Source organism: Dermacentor variabilis, chromosome 11, assembly GCF_050947875.1.
Source record: "Dermacentor variabilis isolate Ectoservices chromosome 11, ASM5094787v1, whole genome shotgun sequence".
Taxonomy (NCBI): Eukaryota; Metazoa; Arthropoda; class Arachnida; order Ixodida; family Ixodidae; genus Dermacentor; species Dermacentor variabilis.
In genome coordinates this window covers 92,121,702-92,135,742 of record NC_134578.1, presented here as the reverse complement: position 1 = coordinate 92,135,742, position 14,041 = coordinate 92,121,702, and the positions used below count along the sequence as shown (strand labels likewise).

General features: G+C 46.7%; 1 protein-coding gene across 1 annotated transcript in view; it reads left to right on the top strand.

Moving 5' to 3' along the window:
- Positions 1-3,571: 3,571 nt before the first annotated feature.
- LOC142563858 (L-sorbose 1-dehydrogenase-like) overlaps positions 3,572-14,041 on the top strand; it is a 59,929-nt gene continuing 49,459 nt past the window's right edge. Inside the window, exons 1-2 of the mRNA XM_075674530.1 lie at positions 3,572-3,678; positions 6,181-7,055. Coding sequence (XP_075530645.1) covers positions 6,827-7,055 — 229 coding nt within the window. The 5' untranslated portion in view covers positions 3,572-3,678; positions 6,181-6,826. The remainder of the gene's footprint in view (positions 3,679-6,180; positions 7,056-14,041) is intronic.

Below are 14,041 nucleotides of genomic sequence, written 5' to 3'. Positions count from 1 at the left end.
TCTTGCTCTAGCTGATTCCAATTGCGCCTGCGAATTTCCAAATTTCATCCCCAACGAATTTTCTGCCATCTTCGACCGCGCTTCTCCTCGCTTGACGCCGATTCTTTAACTCTAATGGTGCACCACATATGTACCATACGCATCACACCACCGCTCTCTTCCTATCTCTTAACGATACGCCTAACTTTTTTCGCTCCATCGCTCTGTGCACATTAACTTTGTGATGTGTCAAGTGCGCCAGTGCCGTGGCCGGAGTGGGTCAGCCATGCGAAGGCGGTGACGACGAGACGCTGCACAGGTGGCACGAGCTTGTTGAAGAGATAATTCGAACAGCAACAATAACAAGCGAGCAGAGAAAAGAGGAGGAAGAAGAAGTCGGGGAGACATGGAACGATAGGCCTGCGTGGAGGAAGGAGTTCGCCAATGCTCCATGCGCAGAAGTGAAGTCGTGAGGCCTCAGGCCCGTGCTTCGGGTCCTCTACTGGACCAGGGCGACCATCCAGGAGCGTGTCACCGCGTTCTCATGAACCGCGTTGTAACGATCGCACGCAGGAAGATGCCGAGCGACGTCGGAGAAATGAAGTCCATGCACCGCGAGAAGAGGTGAAAACATTTGATTTCGTGTCCGGCAGCCAGACCTCTGCCATGCCAAGGCCACCTGCCCTTGCTCTCAACGTCGCAAACGGACTTATGCTGCATCAACGGATCCCGGGTGTTCGCCTGAGGGTGACCAGGATTTTTCTTCAACAGTGCCTGTCCTAAGCACCGCTTCTATGCTCCGAGGGCTGCCTCCGTCGCCACCTCGTGTTCATCTCGGAAACTCCACTGCACACCATGAAACTCTAGGCCATTTCTGACATTGACACTTTCTTTGGACTGTTAGATAATACCTGCGCCTTACATGAACTACTGTTATCGTGCCCCATTATTAAGGTGAAAGCCCTGAGTGGCTCATGGGTCGATAGATCCGTCATCCGGCGTTCTCGAAAAATTGACGGTACGACATTATGACACCAAAATTTAATGGCACGAAAATTGATGGGGCCACCCACGACCACTGGTGGGACTCGAACCCACGACCATTGGTGGGACTGGCACCCACTGCTATTGGGGGGAATCGTACCCAGAGCCATTGGTATTATTTACGGCAATTTAAGGCACTCGAACCCACGGCCTTTGACGGGAATCGAACACTCGAGCTTTGGTGGAACCAAAATTCAATGGCACCAAAATTGATAGTGCCATCATTGATGGCAGAACCCACTACCGTTGGTGGAAGTAGAACCCACAAGATTTGGTGTTAAGGGAAATTTAATTAAGGTAGAGCTAATTAAGGCACTGGAATTCACGAGTTTTGCAAGTAATAGGAAGCAACGATGCACTAGAATGAAAATGTCACGTAATATAATGAATGGCTCGTGAACGGGCAGGCTTCCGCCTTATCCTCTTTAGCGTATGCTAAAATTACTGTAAATTTCTTTTTTTAAGGCAAAGGCTTAACTGGCTCATGGGTAAAAAAATCCGTTGTCCGGCAGTGTCGAAAAACTGACAGTCCGGCGTTATTGCACCAGAATTCACTGGCACCAAAATTGACGGCGTTATCCACGACCTTTGCTGGGAGTCGAACCAACGACCATTAGTGGGAGTCGATCCCACAACCTTTGATATTAATTAAGGCTCAAATAATTGAAGCACTCGAACCAGCGACCTTTAGTGGAAGCCGAACCCTAGACCTTTGGTGGAACAAAATTCACTGGCACCAAAATTGACGGTGTTATCCGCGACCTTTGCTGGGAGTCGAACCGACGACCATTGGTGGGAGTCGATCCCACAACCTTTGGTATTAATTAAGGCTCAATTAATTGAAGCACTCGAACCAGCGACCTTTATTGGAAGCCGAAGCCTAGACCTTTGGTGCACAAAATTCAATGGCACCAAAATTGATGGTGCAGTCATTGATGGTCGAATTCACGTCTATTGGTGTTAATTAAGGCAAAGTTAGTTAAGCCACCTGAACCCACGACCTTTGCTGGGAGAAAACAACTAATATTAAGTAACAACGCATTGTAATGAGAATGTCAAATAATTTAAGAAATGTCTCGTGAGCGCGTAATCTTTTACCGTCATTCTCTTTAGCGTATGCTAGAGTGACCGTCAACTGTTTATAGATTATTGTAGATCGATAATATAGATTATTTATGCAAAACGTATCCTTCGTTCAACATCATTATTGATTCACCTTTAAGGGTTTCTTGCGCAGTATTACAGAGAGGGGCGAGCACAAGTACTAAATATGTGTGGCCATCGTATCAAAAGAAAACAAAACAGAAATTCATCGCACAATTAATGAAATATGCGAAAGAAAGACACAACGTTTTTGTAAGAGGTGGCGTGGGGAGTGAGCTGATTTGATGGCGTAGTAATGACGTTTATAGGCTCAGTTGCTGTAAAAAATATTACAGCTGGTGCTAGTCTGCCAATTCCAGCTAAATGGGCATGCCTTGAGCACCGACTCACCTTAGTTCCACAATTGCAACATGTTCATAGAGGAAACATATAAAATCTTTATGTTAGACTATCACTTAATGATATGCTAAGTAGTATTGACTGTGGGTTTTGTGATGAAGGTCGCCGCTACTATGTGCAGCCGGAAGAACTCGTTATTATCTCACTGCATTTTCGTATAAAATTTAGGCGCATATCTTGTTCCAATCGCAGTGTAAAGTGAGAAAGCACAGTTCAAAGCGCGGCCCTCATGCTTTGTTCGTCAGAGACATCTCATTGTGTGAAGCTTTAAAATAGTTTTTTTTTTCGTATTCTAAAATTGCGCATTGTGAAAAAAATGTGCCAGACATCTCGAAGACGTTGCTCGACAACCGCGGTGGAACTGCGTACCGCCGGCTGACAGCGGTGTCACCTGCTTGTCCGCGAATGGACAGAGGAACGGCATACGCACCGTCGCTCACTCTCACGCGTAGGATTCAAGCAGGCCGCGGCTTCTTCATGGTCTGGCTCCACCCGTCTCGTACCACTGCGCACCGAGACGCAAAGCGAGCGCGAGTACCGCCGTTTCTCATTGTTGTCCCCGAGGTGCCCTCAAGCCGGTCGCACTTAGGCAGCCAGTCGAAACGAGACGAGGGCTCGCCGTGACCAACATTTCAGTTACGCGACTGTTCGCAGGCCTTCTGCATCGCAACACTCGCGCTGGCAGAAGACACCTAGCTAGCTGTGTGTGACGTCACCGTGACGCCAGCGACCGTCGGCGTCCTCCACCAGCCACTGAGGGGCGAGGTCGGCGGTGGCGGTTGCGGGTTACGTAGGGCCATCGCATCCTTCGCGAAATTGCGGATCACGTCTCCTCGTGGCGCGCGCGAGGAACGCATGGATGCCGCCGCTGCGATGAAAGGGAGAGCGCGCTCTCGTATCAGGATCTCGCGAATCGAAAGTAGCTCTGTCCTAGATAAGTTCTTGCCGTTTTTGCGCAAGAGACGAAGGACCCGGTGACCTGCAGGCCGGGACGATGATGTCATCCGCAAATAGTGGTATCGTCAAAGCGGAGCTGCCACCGCACTTGTCAGCGATGTGCGTGCCGTATTCGGCGCCGAGGTCGTGATGAAAGAAGGAGGACGGCCGAGTTCTGCGGCATGAGTCGGCGACAGAAGCTGAAACGACGCTGTGGTAAGTGAAACTATTATGTCTATTTCGTTGAAAGCTTGATGAGTACACCGCATATTACGTCTGTCCAGTTTGTATGTACCTTTTCGTGACTGCTTCGAAAGCAGCAGTAACAGGTCAATATTAATATCTACTGCAGTATTACTGCGAAATAGTGCTCGTTTTTGTGCATACATATTCCTGTCTGTTAGAAACCATGGCCTCTAGCAACACCTTCACGGTGCTCTCTTATGTAGGCGACAATAATCAACAATTCCTTCTGCAAAGTGGACAGGGCCTCACAGTGCTAGACGAGTTGAAGGCTTTTAGGGAGGTGGCCACGACACCATTGAGCGAAAACTTTTCTTCGTTTGTGCCAGAAATTATTCTTATTTTGTTCCCATGAGTACGTGAGACAGCAGAATAGATGTGGCCGGTGTCAAAGGGCACCGTCAAATTTCGCAAGCGCTATGTGTATTATAGAAACGTTGGTGTGCGGTGTAAACGTAACTAAATTGTATTTTCACTTAACTTTCTTTCAATCAGAGGTAATCGTTGGGACATCATTACTGCGTCCCTGAAGACATGAGAGGCAAACCTGATTTTCATGAAAGGTTACTCTGTGAAAATAAATGTAGGGGCACAAATTTCTATCGTTGTAATTGCAGAGCGTGAAAAATTCACATGAACGACTGGTACGTTCAAATGGCAGTTCAACCTTAGTTTATATATGCAGCCTAACTAGCTGCAATATTGTGCCAAATAAAATTTATATTCTTCGGCCATTTCTTTCAGATCTTAATATCCCGAAATTTCTGGAGACGGCATTGTAATTGCCTTTCGATATGGTCATAGAGGGTGTGTGGGATAGTTCTCAACCGAACCGATTCCTCTAACTATTCTTCGATATCACTTCAGGTTGTTCACTAACGTGTCCCCATTTCGAAATAAAAAGACTAATTGTTTTAACCATACCATAAAAGCGTCGTTATTCTTTTTTGAAAATCTATACTCACTACCACTAACGACAAATAATCTTTTTAATTCGTATGCTCCGTGACTTTGGGAAACTGTTCGTCGTGAAAAATTAGAAGTTAAACAGGTACATTTGTACTTGCACCATGGATGCACTCGAGGACAATGCCCATCGCAGCTAGCTATTGTAAACAGCAGAACAAAATATTGTGGGGTTTAACGCACTGGTGGGCTCCGGAATCATTTTTGGCCACCTGAGGTTCTTTAACGTGCGCTCTAAGCACATCACACGAGCGTTTTTGCAATCCGCCTCTATCGGAATGTGGCCATGGTCGGGAATCGCACCAGCGACCTCGCGCTCAGCACCGCGACGCCATCGCCACTGAGCCACTAGGGGCGCAAAAATTTCAGCGGTGAGGAGAGCGTCAGTCAAAGCTGTAATGCAGTGATTTGGGCTTGTTGGTAAGACATCGTGAGGCTTATAGCGCGTGAAAAAGACAAGGACGAAAAGAAGACGCGACACACACGTGTAGTTTCCCAGCAGCCACACCCTCCCCCTCGCCCCGAGCTTAACAAATGGGACTTCAACCTTATATGAAAAATTTGTCTCTACGTAAAATTGCGCGATAATCTGGCACACGGAATGCTTTTGCCAAGTCGAGAAAGAGAGAAGGGACGGAAAAACGGAAGCGACTGCAGGAGAAGCCGAGTCGACTGCCGACATCGAATGCGATGCTTTATTGGGTTGAAAACTGGAAAGTTAGGTGGGAAATGGGGTGACAATTGAATATCCTTGTTTTTTAAACGCTAGCAAAACACAGCGCGAATGTAAGGGTGTGGATCAGAAAAGGTAACATAGCAGAACCTGAAATAAACAAGAACAACAATCACTGTTACGGCCATAGTCTCAATATTTGTAAGAAAGTAAGGTTACCCCTGTCATTTCAGTCAGAGAGGACAAGGTGCAGAATATGAATTTACGTAGTGTGCCATGATAATCTTATATCTTCTGCGAATTAAAAAAAGTACATTCACTGCTAATGAGAATAGCAGATAACGTAGGTAGATAGTAGGTGTCCAAGCACTGTTTCTACTGCGAAGGCTCCTAGGAAAATGTCTGCTTTTTTGAGAACCTTCACTGCATAAATCGTCAGCTTCGCAACAAATTTTGTCGCGTTTATATTCTTTTTTCTAATTAAGACAACGAATTGAAAAAATAGTACTTTTGACACAATAGAAGCGATTGCTAAAACAAAGGAAATACCCAGTAATTTTAGTTTGTAATTTATTCAGATAATCGAGACATCGTACATTTCAGCGGTGAGGCCAAATAATCACAATTTCGCTATTCTGGGTAATTTCCTTCTGGATCGACCCGAGGACTTTCCATCAGCCTGTATATAGCGAAAATCCAATACGTATGTGCGAAAAACGTTATTTCGCCGCATGAAGAAACCACCCCATATCGACAAATACATGAATTCGTAATCATGATGCATTGTGCTTCCACACAGTACAACTTGCACTTGACGATAATCTTTAATCTCGCAGGTGTATCAATCATGTTGGATCCTGAAGCCGCTGGAAGAGAGGGACAACTCACCCCATAATTATTGCGTCCCTGTTGACTGCCAAGAATGAATGGAGACTCATACGAAAAATTCGCAAAGTCCACTTTATTCATAAAGTCTGGAGCTTACAGCGCTCAGTTTCTGAATACTGAGACGTGGCTTGCTTAGGTATGACCCAAATTTAGCTTTGGAACGCCGTAGTTGGCAAGACACTCGGCCGGTACACTGGGCTCAGACTGAACTGTACAGTTCGCCTAAACAAATGCGGTTTCGAAAAGAATACGTGGCATTAAAAGCTAGCATCGGACCTCCTCTACCAACGCGAGAAAATGCTGTGTGAGGCCGTTCAGCCAACACAAAATCACCAAGCGATCATTTGCACTTGAGCAGACGACGAAGTGCCACTTTTGAGAGCTTAGCGTCATCGAATCAGCGTTGCCTTGATTCGGCAGCACCACTGCCACTGTTTTGCGGAGACGAGTCCTGTTTTCCATGGCTGGTTGACTCTGCTGGAGTGTTGCATCGCACCCAGCACCCTCAGTGCGGGAGAAATAGCACGGACCTACAATGTTCGCACGCAAGCAAAACAAGTTTCTGCGAAGGATCGGTGCTAAGTGCCATACGGAATGTTTACTGGTGAAGTGACAGTGTTGGAAGCGTCGTTTGGAGGCGCTACCGGAAGCAAGTCTGGCTTGTGTTTTCCGACGTGGACTGTCGTCATGCCATCTACTAAGTTCCTTCCGCTGCTGCCGATGGCGTTGATGCCCTTCTACGCAACCCTGCTGTTCAAGGCGGTGCACCACAAGACGCCGCTGGTGCGGCTCACATTTGAGGACGAGTACGATTACATTGTGGGTGAGTTTGCAACGGTTTTATCCATAGTGCTCCCGATATCTCAATTAAATTGCTTAGCAGAATTGTTCTTGGGGTACTCGGTCCATATATAAAGCTATAATTATATCGTTGAAAGATGGACACAAGGAAGGTGACAGGACGAGCGCTACAGTCGCCGCAGGTTTTGTCACCTAAATTTTATTCGTCTTGCTAACGCTATGGTTATTCCTTGATATTACCTAATCTAAATTACTTAGTGTTTTGTTTTCTGCATCTCAAATGCGATTTTATGACCCTATATGACAGGCCCAAACATTTCAACTCTCAAAAATTTAAGATCGGCGATCTAAAAAAGTACCGACGATTACGTTACTTCCTAATGCGAAATTTGAGCGCAGCAAATAAGCTGTTTTACCTTTTGGATAGATTGAGGCAAAGAAATCGAGCAACACATGTGTGCGCTATCACATAATTTTTTTTTATTTTTCACACGTATTCCTTTAACAAAGACTCCACTAACAGTTCTTGACAGTCATGAAGGAAGCTTTGTGGTCGGAGAAATAGACTGATATATGTTCGACTTGGTACACCAATGCTTGATTCTCAAAGACGAGATCTATACAAGTGCCTCGCGAGGTTGTCACAGCCGTGGGGGAAGCAGAGGCTAAGCGCCGCCGCCGAGAAGACCCTGCCGTTCGCGCCGCCGAAGCGGAGGCTCATCGCCGCCGTCGAGAGCAACCAGCAGTATGCGAGGCTGAAGCAGAAGCTCATCGCCGCCGCCGAGAAGACCCTGCAGTTCGCGCCGCCGAAGCGGAGGCTCATCGCCGCCGTCGAGAGCAACCAGCAGTAAGCGGAAGCGGAGGGGGGCGGCGTGTACACCCAGCGGCAAACGATGGGGGCAGAAGCGCGCGCAGCAAGCGGACAACACGATAAAGGGAGGAGGGAAGAGATAGCAGCGACTGACTGATGCCGCTGACGGCGATAGTGAGTCAACCCCAGCTATCCGCCACACAAGAACAGGGGGGGGGGGGACCCTTTCCTCCTCTTTCTGCATGGCGGCGACGGTGTTCTATGCAGTCACGTTATCTTGACTCTCTAGCGGCGTCAGCGGCATCCAGCGGTATCAGTCGGTCGCTGCTAGCGCTGGGGGGATGAAAGGGGGGCGGAGCTGGTTACGAGGCCGACGATGACGCCGACGACGACGACGACGCGAAACCCAGGAACGGACGCCAAAGAGCTGCGCTCTAAAATAACTGGTGTTACGAGCTCTAACTTCTCCAGCGGTGACATATGTTGGCATAAGCGCGTCGATGGGGGTTTCTGGTTTTTTGTGGACTACATGAGGTTTTTCAAAGTGCAGAAAGCTCGGCACAACGTTGAAGTTTAAATAGACAACAGGGTTTGAAATATTGCTTTGCCGTTTCGTTTCCTGCATAAGATAACGTTTTTTATGTGTGGCTGAAACGTAAACGTGAGAACAGATACACCGGGAACCTTCTTTTCTGTTTACACATAGTTTCATGATTTTCACAACAAACATTTCAGTCCTCAGCATCACGTTTCTATAAGATTTGCTTTAGCATTTGCGCAAACATCAAGGGAAGCTTTGATCAACACCGCGATTCTCTAAGTAGCGTAGGATTTGCCCATTTTGTTTGTTATAAACGTATTCCCTAAGCGCAAACTAAGGACACGCCGTGCCAGTACTTTCTAGGTAGCGTAATATTTCCTAATGCATTTTTTTGAGCGTCACCTAGGAGCCAGCATCCTTTCACCTAACGCAAACGCAAGAAGACGGAAAGAAGGAGGGCACGTCAAATACCTTCATTGCTGTCCAAGACTGTCAGACCACAGCGCACGAGAAATGCCATCGAGCATAGTTAGCGATTCGCCTTCTGCATGTGGATAGTTGTGTAATATACCCAGGCATCAACTTTTTCATTAATGATTTTATTAGCATATCTGAATACTTAAAATACGAGGTTCTACGTCCGCAAGGCACAATATGGTAGTGAATCGCGCCATCTACGGGTTACATATTAACTTCGACATCTGGGATTCCCTAACGCGCACTCAAAGGACAAAGCGCGCAATCGGTTTTTGCAACCTGGCTTCGAAAGAATGCGGTCGCCCATGAAGCCGGAAATCGAAAGCAACCTGACGTGCCTTGGGTTCCCGAAGAAAACGTTCACAAGTGCCCTGCGCGGTGTCTGTAAAATGCATGCTCGAGTGAACTCTCACTCCAGTCGTCTGCTGGTTTATCTTAGTCACCGGGCGCGGCAGCTCCGTGGCCGTGGCGTTGCGTTGCTAACCAAAAGGTGCCGGGGTTCGATCGCGGCAGCGGTGACTGTATTCTGTTGTGCGGGCAGAAAGCAAAAGAAAAAAAGAATAAGAACGCTTGCGTACTGAGCATTGGGTACACGCTGACGATCTGTGGATGGCCAAGATTAATCGCCCGCTACTGCGTTCCTCACAATCAGGGGACGCATTCTGCGACGATCGCTTTCGATAGTGTCGCCTCGGCGAGAGTATCGCCGTCACACACGCGCTGATTGGCTGGTTGGACAAAATCGGATGAGCTGATTGAGCTGATTGGCTGGTCGAGCACTATGTCATGCTAAAGCGATAGTATCGCCGAAGTGGTCGTCGCAGATTACGTCGCCAGATCGTTGTTACGACACGTAATATCTAAACTGAATATATTGTCAGAGTGTGAGATTCCCCCAGATCTAGTGGTAGAGGCAGCAAAATGCTCTCCTCGAAGCTCAGAAGTCCCCGTTTGAAACTCTGATCTTGCGTGCGGATCCATTTCGTGCTATGCTGGGCGTGCGTCCTTTTTGGAATATTTTTTATCATTGCTGATGTCGGTTAAGTGGTCCTCTTGGCGTCGGAAAATATCTGATATTCTAATGCACCTCCTGTCTTACATATGTACATATCTTTGGAGGCTCGCTTCGTTGCGCGTGGTATGTTCACTATACATTGCTCAAGACCCGCACCGAAAAGTGAGGAAGCCGGCGTAGCGTTCAATCGTTCTCGGGCGTGCAATACATGCGAGGGAAGCTTAAAAAAAGAGGAAGGTGCTTTGCAGACCCCGAGCAGAAAAATATGAAATTGCCACATGGTAGCCAAGACGTCATCGAGACTCTTGCGATACGCCGGCGATCGCGGTACGTGAAAACGGGGCACGCCTGCAATTCGAAAACATGGTGCACACTCCTCACTCGGTAGCGTTTTTTTCTTTACTCGAATACAGAGCCTTGTTGCGTCATTTACTTCAACCCTTTCCTTCCACTGAGGGAGTGTTCTGTTGCGTAATTTTGATGATATTGTCCGTTATGACCAGAGGAGTCGGGCGTCCACTCAGCCTTCACTGTTTGCGCTGTTTGTTCTCTACCAAGTGTGTTTATTTTACCGCTTTGTCTGGTTACCTCCGAGTGGGTGCTGCGAATGAAAAAAAAAACAAGAAGTCGCAGTTTTGCCCCATAAGGCGAAGCATCGATTGCGATGGCAAATTAGTAGACAATAATAATAAGCAAGGATAGTAGTTTTATCGGCCGTCTCAACTGGCAAACACTCGCTTAATTACTAGGTAAGTGAACAAGCGGGATGTCAGCGCGCACACGTGCACATCGCACTCGATGGCCATGGACACTATCCAAATGCTGGCGTGAGGAAGCACGGCAGCAGCAGCGACGGAAGAGCTGTCCATCACTTCAGCGCAAACTGAGCGGCGAGAACACAGCACAGGCAAAGATACGAGCCGTCGGCGACCTAGACAGTGCCCCCAATGCAGATCGCTTTCGAGATGGGGCGTTTACGACCGCGCGCCACACGCGGTTGCTGCTGAAGTACAACGCCCTCTCCCTACCTCCCCTCCTCCCGGTTCCTCGCGCGCGACGGAAGACGGCACGCTTCCTCGCCGCTTTCCTTCCATCTCGCACGCGAGATTGAGGCGCGATTGTCGGCCCGTCCTCGCATGCTTTCACTCGCACATACAGCGTACGGTGCGCGGCGGCGGTGTTATGACCTTTTGACTTTGCACGGAGAATCACAGCGAAGGCGACACTGAGACGGCAGGAATGCGCTATCAAATATAGAGGAAAACTAACGTTTGTGACACATTGCGATGATTACACAATAGACACAACGGCTATCGTTAGCAGATGTCAACTCGTACAAATGGAAGTCAAATATCCGCAGCTCTAGCAGGCCTTATAAGCTATATATGCGTGGGAAACATGTTGTAACACGCAGCCATGTCGGTCCTATTCGCAAGTATGGTATGTGAGTACACGCAATGCACCTGCCGTATTGCACTGTGCTGTCGGCTCGTTGTATCATTTGAATCGGGAATTACGCATGTCTGTTCAATAAAGGAACAGCTCGTAATTCTTTCAGAACTACATGCCGCGATGTCGCAGTGACTGTGGCATTCTGCAGCTGAGCGTGAGGTTGCGTGTTCGACTGCCGGCTGCGGCGGTAGCATTTAAGTGCAAGAACGCTTGGGTGCTTAGATATAACTGCATTCTAAGGAACGCCAATTGGTCACAATCAATCTGCAGCCCTGCCCTACGACAGCCCTCGTAACCTACTGCGCCGATTCGGCACATTTAAATACTGCAATTTTATTTCTGCTGAAAGTGTGAAATGAGTTGCGTGCAGGCGATTTCTCCACCGGCTTCTGAAAAAAAAACACACACACACACATTACGGTGGAAATGCTTTGTTTAATTGTAACCGCGCATAGCTTTCGTGCCTGCAGTCAAACACCAGCGCTTTCTACAATTGGCTTTATAAGATGCCTACACGGCCTTTCGTCAGTCCAGTGTTACTTGATGAGATTGAAAATGACACGCACTGCTTAGCATTCACGGTTGCAACGTAATCTAAATGGTTACGTAGTCATCATCAGTGCGTCTGAGTATCCTGCAGCTAACGTCAAGAAAAACCAAACCACTCATTGATTGTTTCATTAATTAATTGACCAGTTTATTGATTATTGAGTGAGTGGGTGATTCATTGACTGAATGATTTATGCCTTTTAACGTCCTAAAGCAGCTCTAGTGCTATGAGAAACGCCGGGGTGGATAGCTCCAGATTAATTTTGACCTTCAGAATATGAACTATGCTGCGGTAACCGGCTCAAGCTCGTTCCTTATCCTCTCCAGACGTTGTGCGCGCAATCGTTAACGCCCATTCAGTACATCAAAAGCAAAAAGAGTTGACGAAAATGATTTTGTATAACATGGGGTATACAAGCTGAGACAGTGGTGATTGGACCAACACTACACGTCTGGATATTCAAACAGTAATTTGTTATTAGCTTTACTCACATGTAATACAATGTCATTGATGGTATCTACAACCACCGTTACTCAATTATTCGCTTTGAGGAACCTGTTGCATTAACAAAATAAATAAAAATATTAACAAAAATGAGTTAGAGGCTGGTTTAGCGTGGTGATAGAGACTGACAATCGCTCCGTTTATATATGCAAAATGGAACTCAGTTACCTTTCTTGGATGTTGACAACACCCAAAATAGAGATATCAGTCAAGGGAATCAGTAAAGATATGTTCACGAAAGTTTGCGCAGCAACTGGTATTATCGGACAGTTGCTCCTTTATCGACAGTATATTCATGTATATATGGACCGATCATGCCTAAATATTTTATTTGCATCCGCATTTATCAAGCACGACCTGAAGTCAGAACAATCGTTTAAATTATCTAGAGTGTCATCTTCTGCCGCCACCAAACTATTTGCTATTCTTTGTGCTTGGCGCTGTATAGTGTCAGCAGAGATGGCACCGACGTGGGTTATTTCAATTGATTCACAAGTGGCACTCACGTCAATAAATAGCACAGATCGAAATGCATGGAATACGCATTTAGTACATCAAATCTCTCAAGAATCACACAAAAGGTGGCACTATAAATTACATAGTGGATACGCGTCTCAGTGAATACCAGGACACTTCTTGGAAACACTGTGGCAGATGTTCCTGAGAAACAGGCGCACGAAAAGCAAGAGTATTTTAAATCTCCCTCTTATCCGGAATGAAGCCCGCATGCTGGTGCGAAGATACCTTGTTGATTTAGAACAAACACATCGTTTGATCAGAAATCGAAGTGCTTAGGCTCATTCTTTAAAAACCCGAACATTGCACTATCCATTCCGTCAAAGTGTAGCGATAATAGCCATTTGCGCCTTCATTGCACCGTCTGCAGGTTAGCACAGCATATGCGCGTCACTTTCTGCACGTCATTTAATGCGTTACTAGTCTGTAGTGCCATTGTAGTCACGCTGACGTAGACGTGAACGCCTCCGTCTTGAGTGTATGGTGTCCACGATACACCCAACGGAGTATCATGCCCACAACAAGGTGACGATGACTAAACATATTGTTACCAGACCGTTGGCCATTCACTCTTTAAAAAGGAAACATGTGGTGCAAGATCAATAATGGAACTACAAAAAAACGTAGACTTGTTGCTTCTAAACTCTGCGTGAAAAAAAAATATTAGGCTCATAGGAAACGTTCGTGGTTGAGGCCACCATTACCTTATTTTATTACCATTTCACAATAGATCCTATATGTGCAGCTCACGTTTGATTATGTGTTGTTTATGTGTTTTGTTACGGTAGACACGCGTACATACTTCATCCGCGTCATCTGCAAGGCTTTCAACCTATGGGCATTTTGCGAGACTCTCTTGTGCGCTTTTGCTTGTTTACGGAACTGTGTGCGACTCTCTGAGTGTCATTACACTCTCTTATGAGCCTTCCTTTACTACTGTTCGGTGCTGCTATTGTTTGGCATGGCTTACTGTGTACAGCGCTTTTCAGTCATTATGTGTTCTCAGTTTATTGCGAACGGGATTAGACGGCACCAATAAAGGGGCGAACTTCTCATTCAATAACATATAAAATATGTAATATCAATAACACATAAAAATACTTATACCAATGCCCTTCGTTTTACACTGCAGCGCGCCCAAA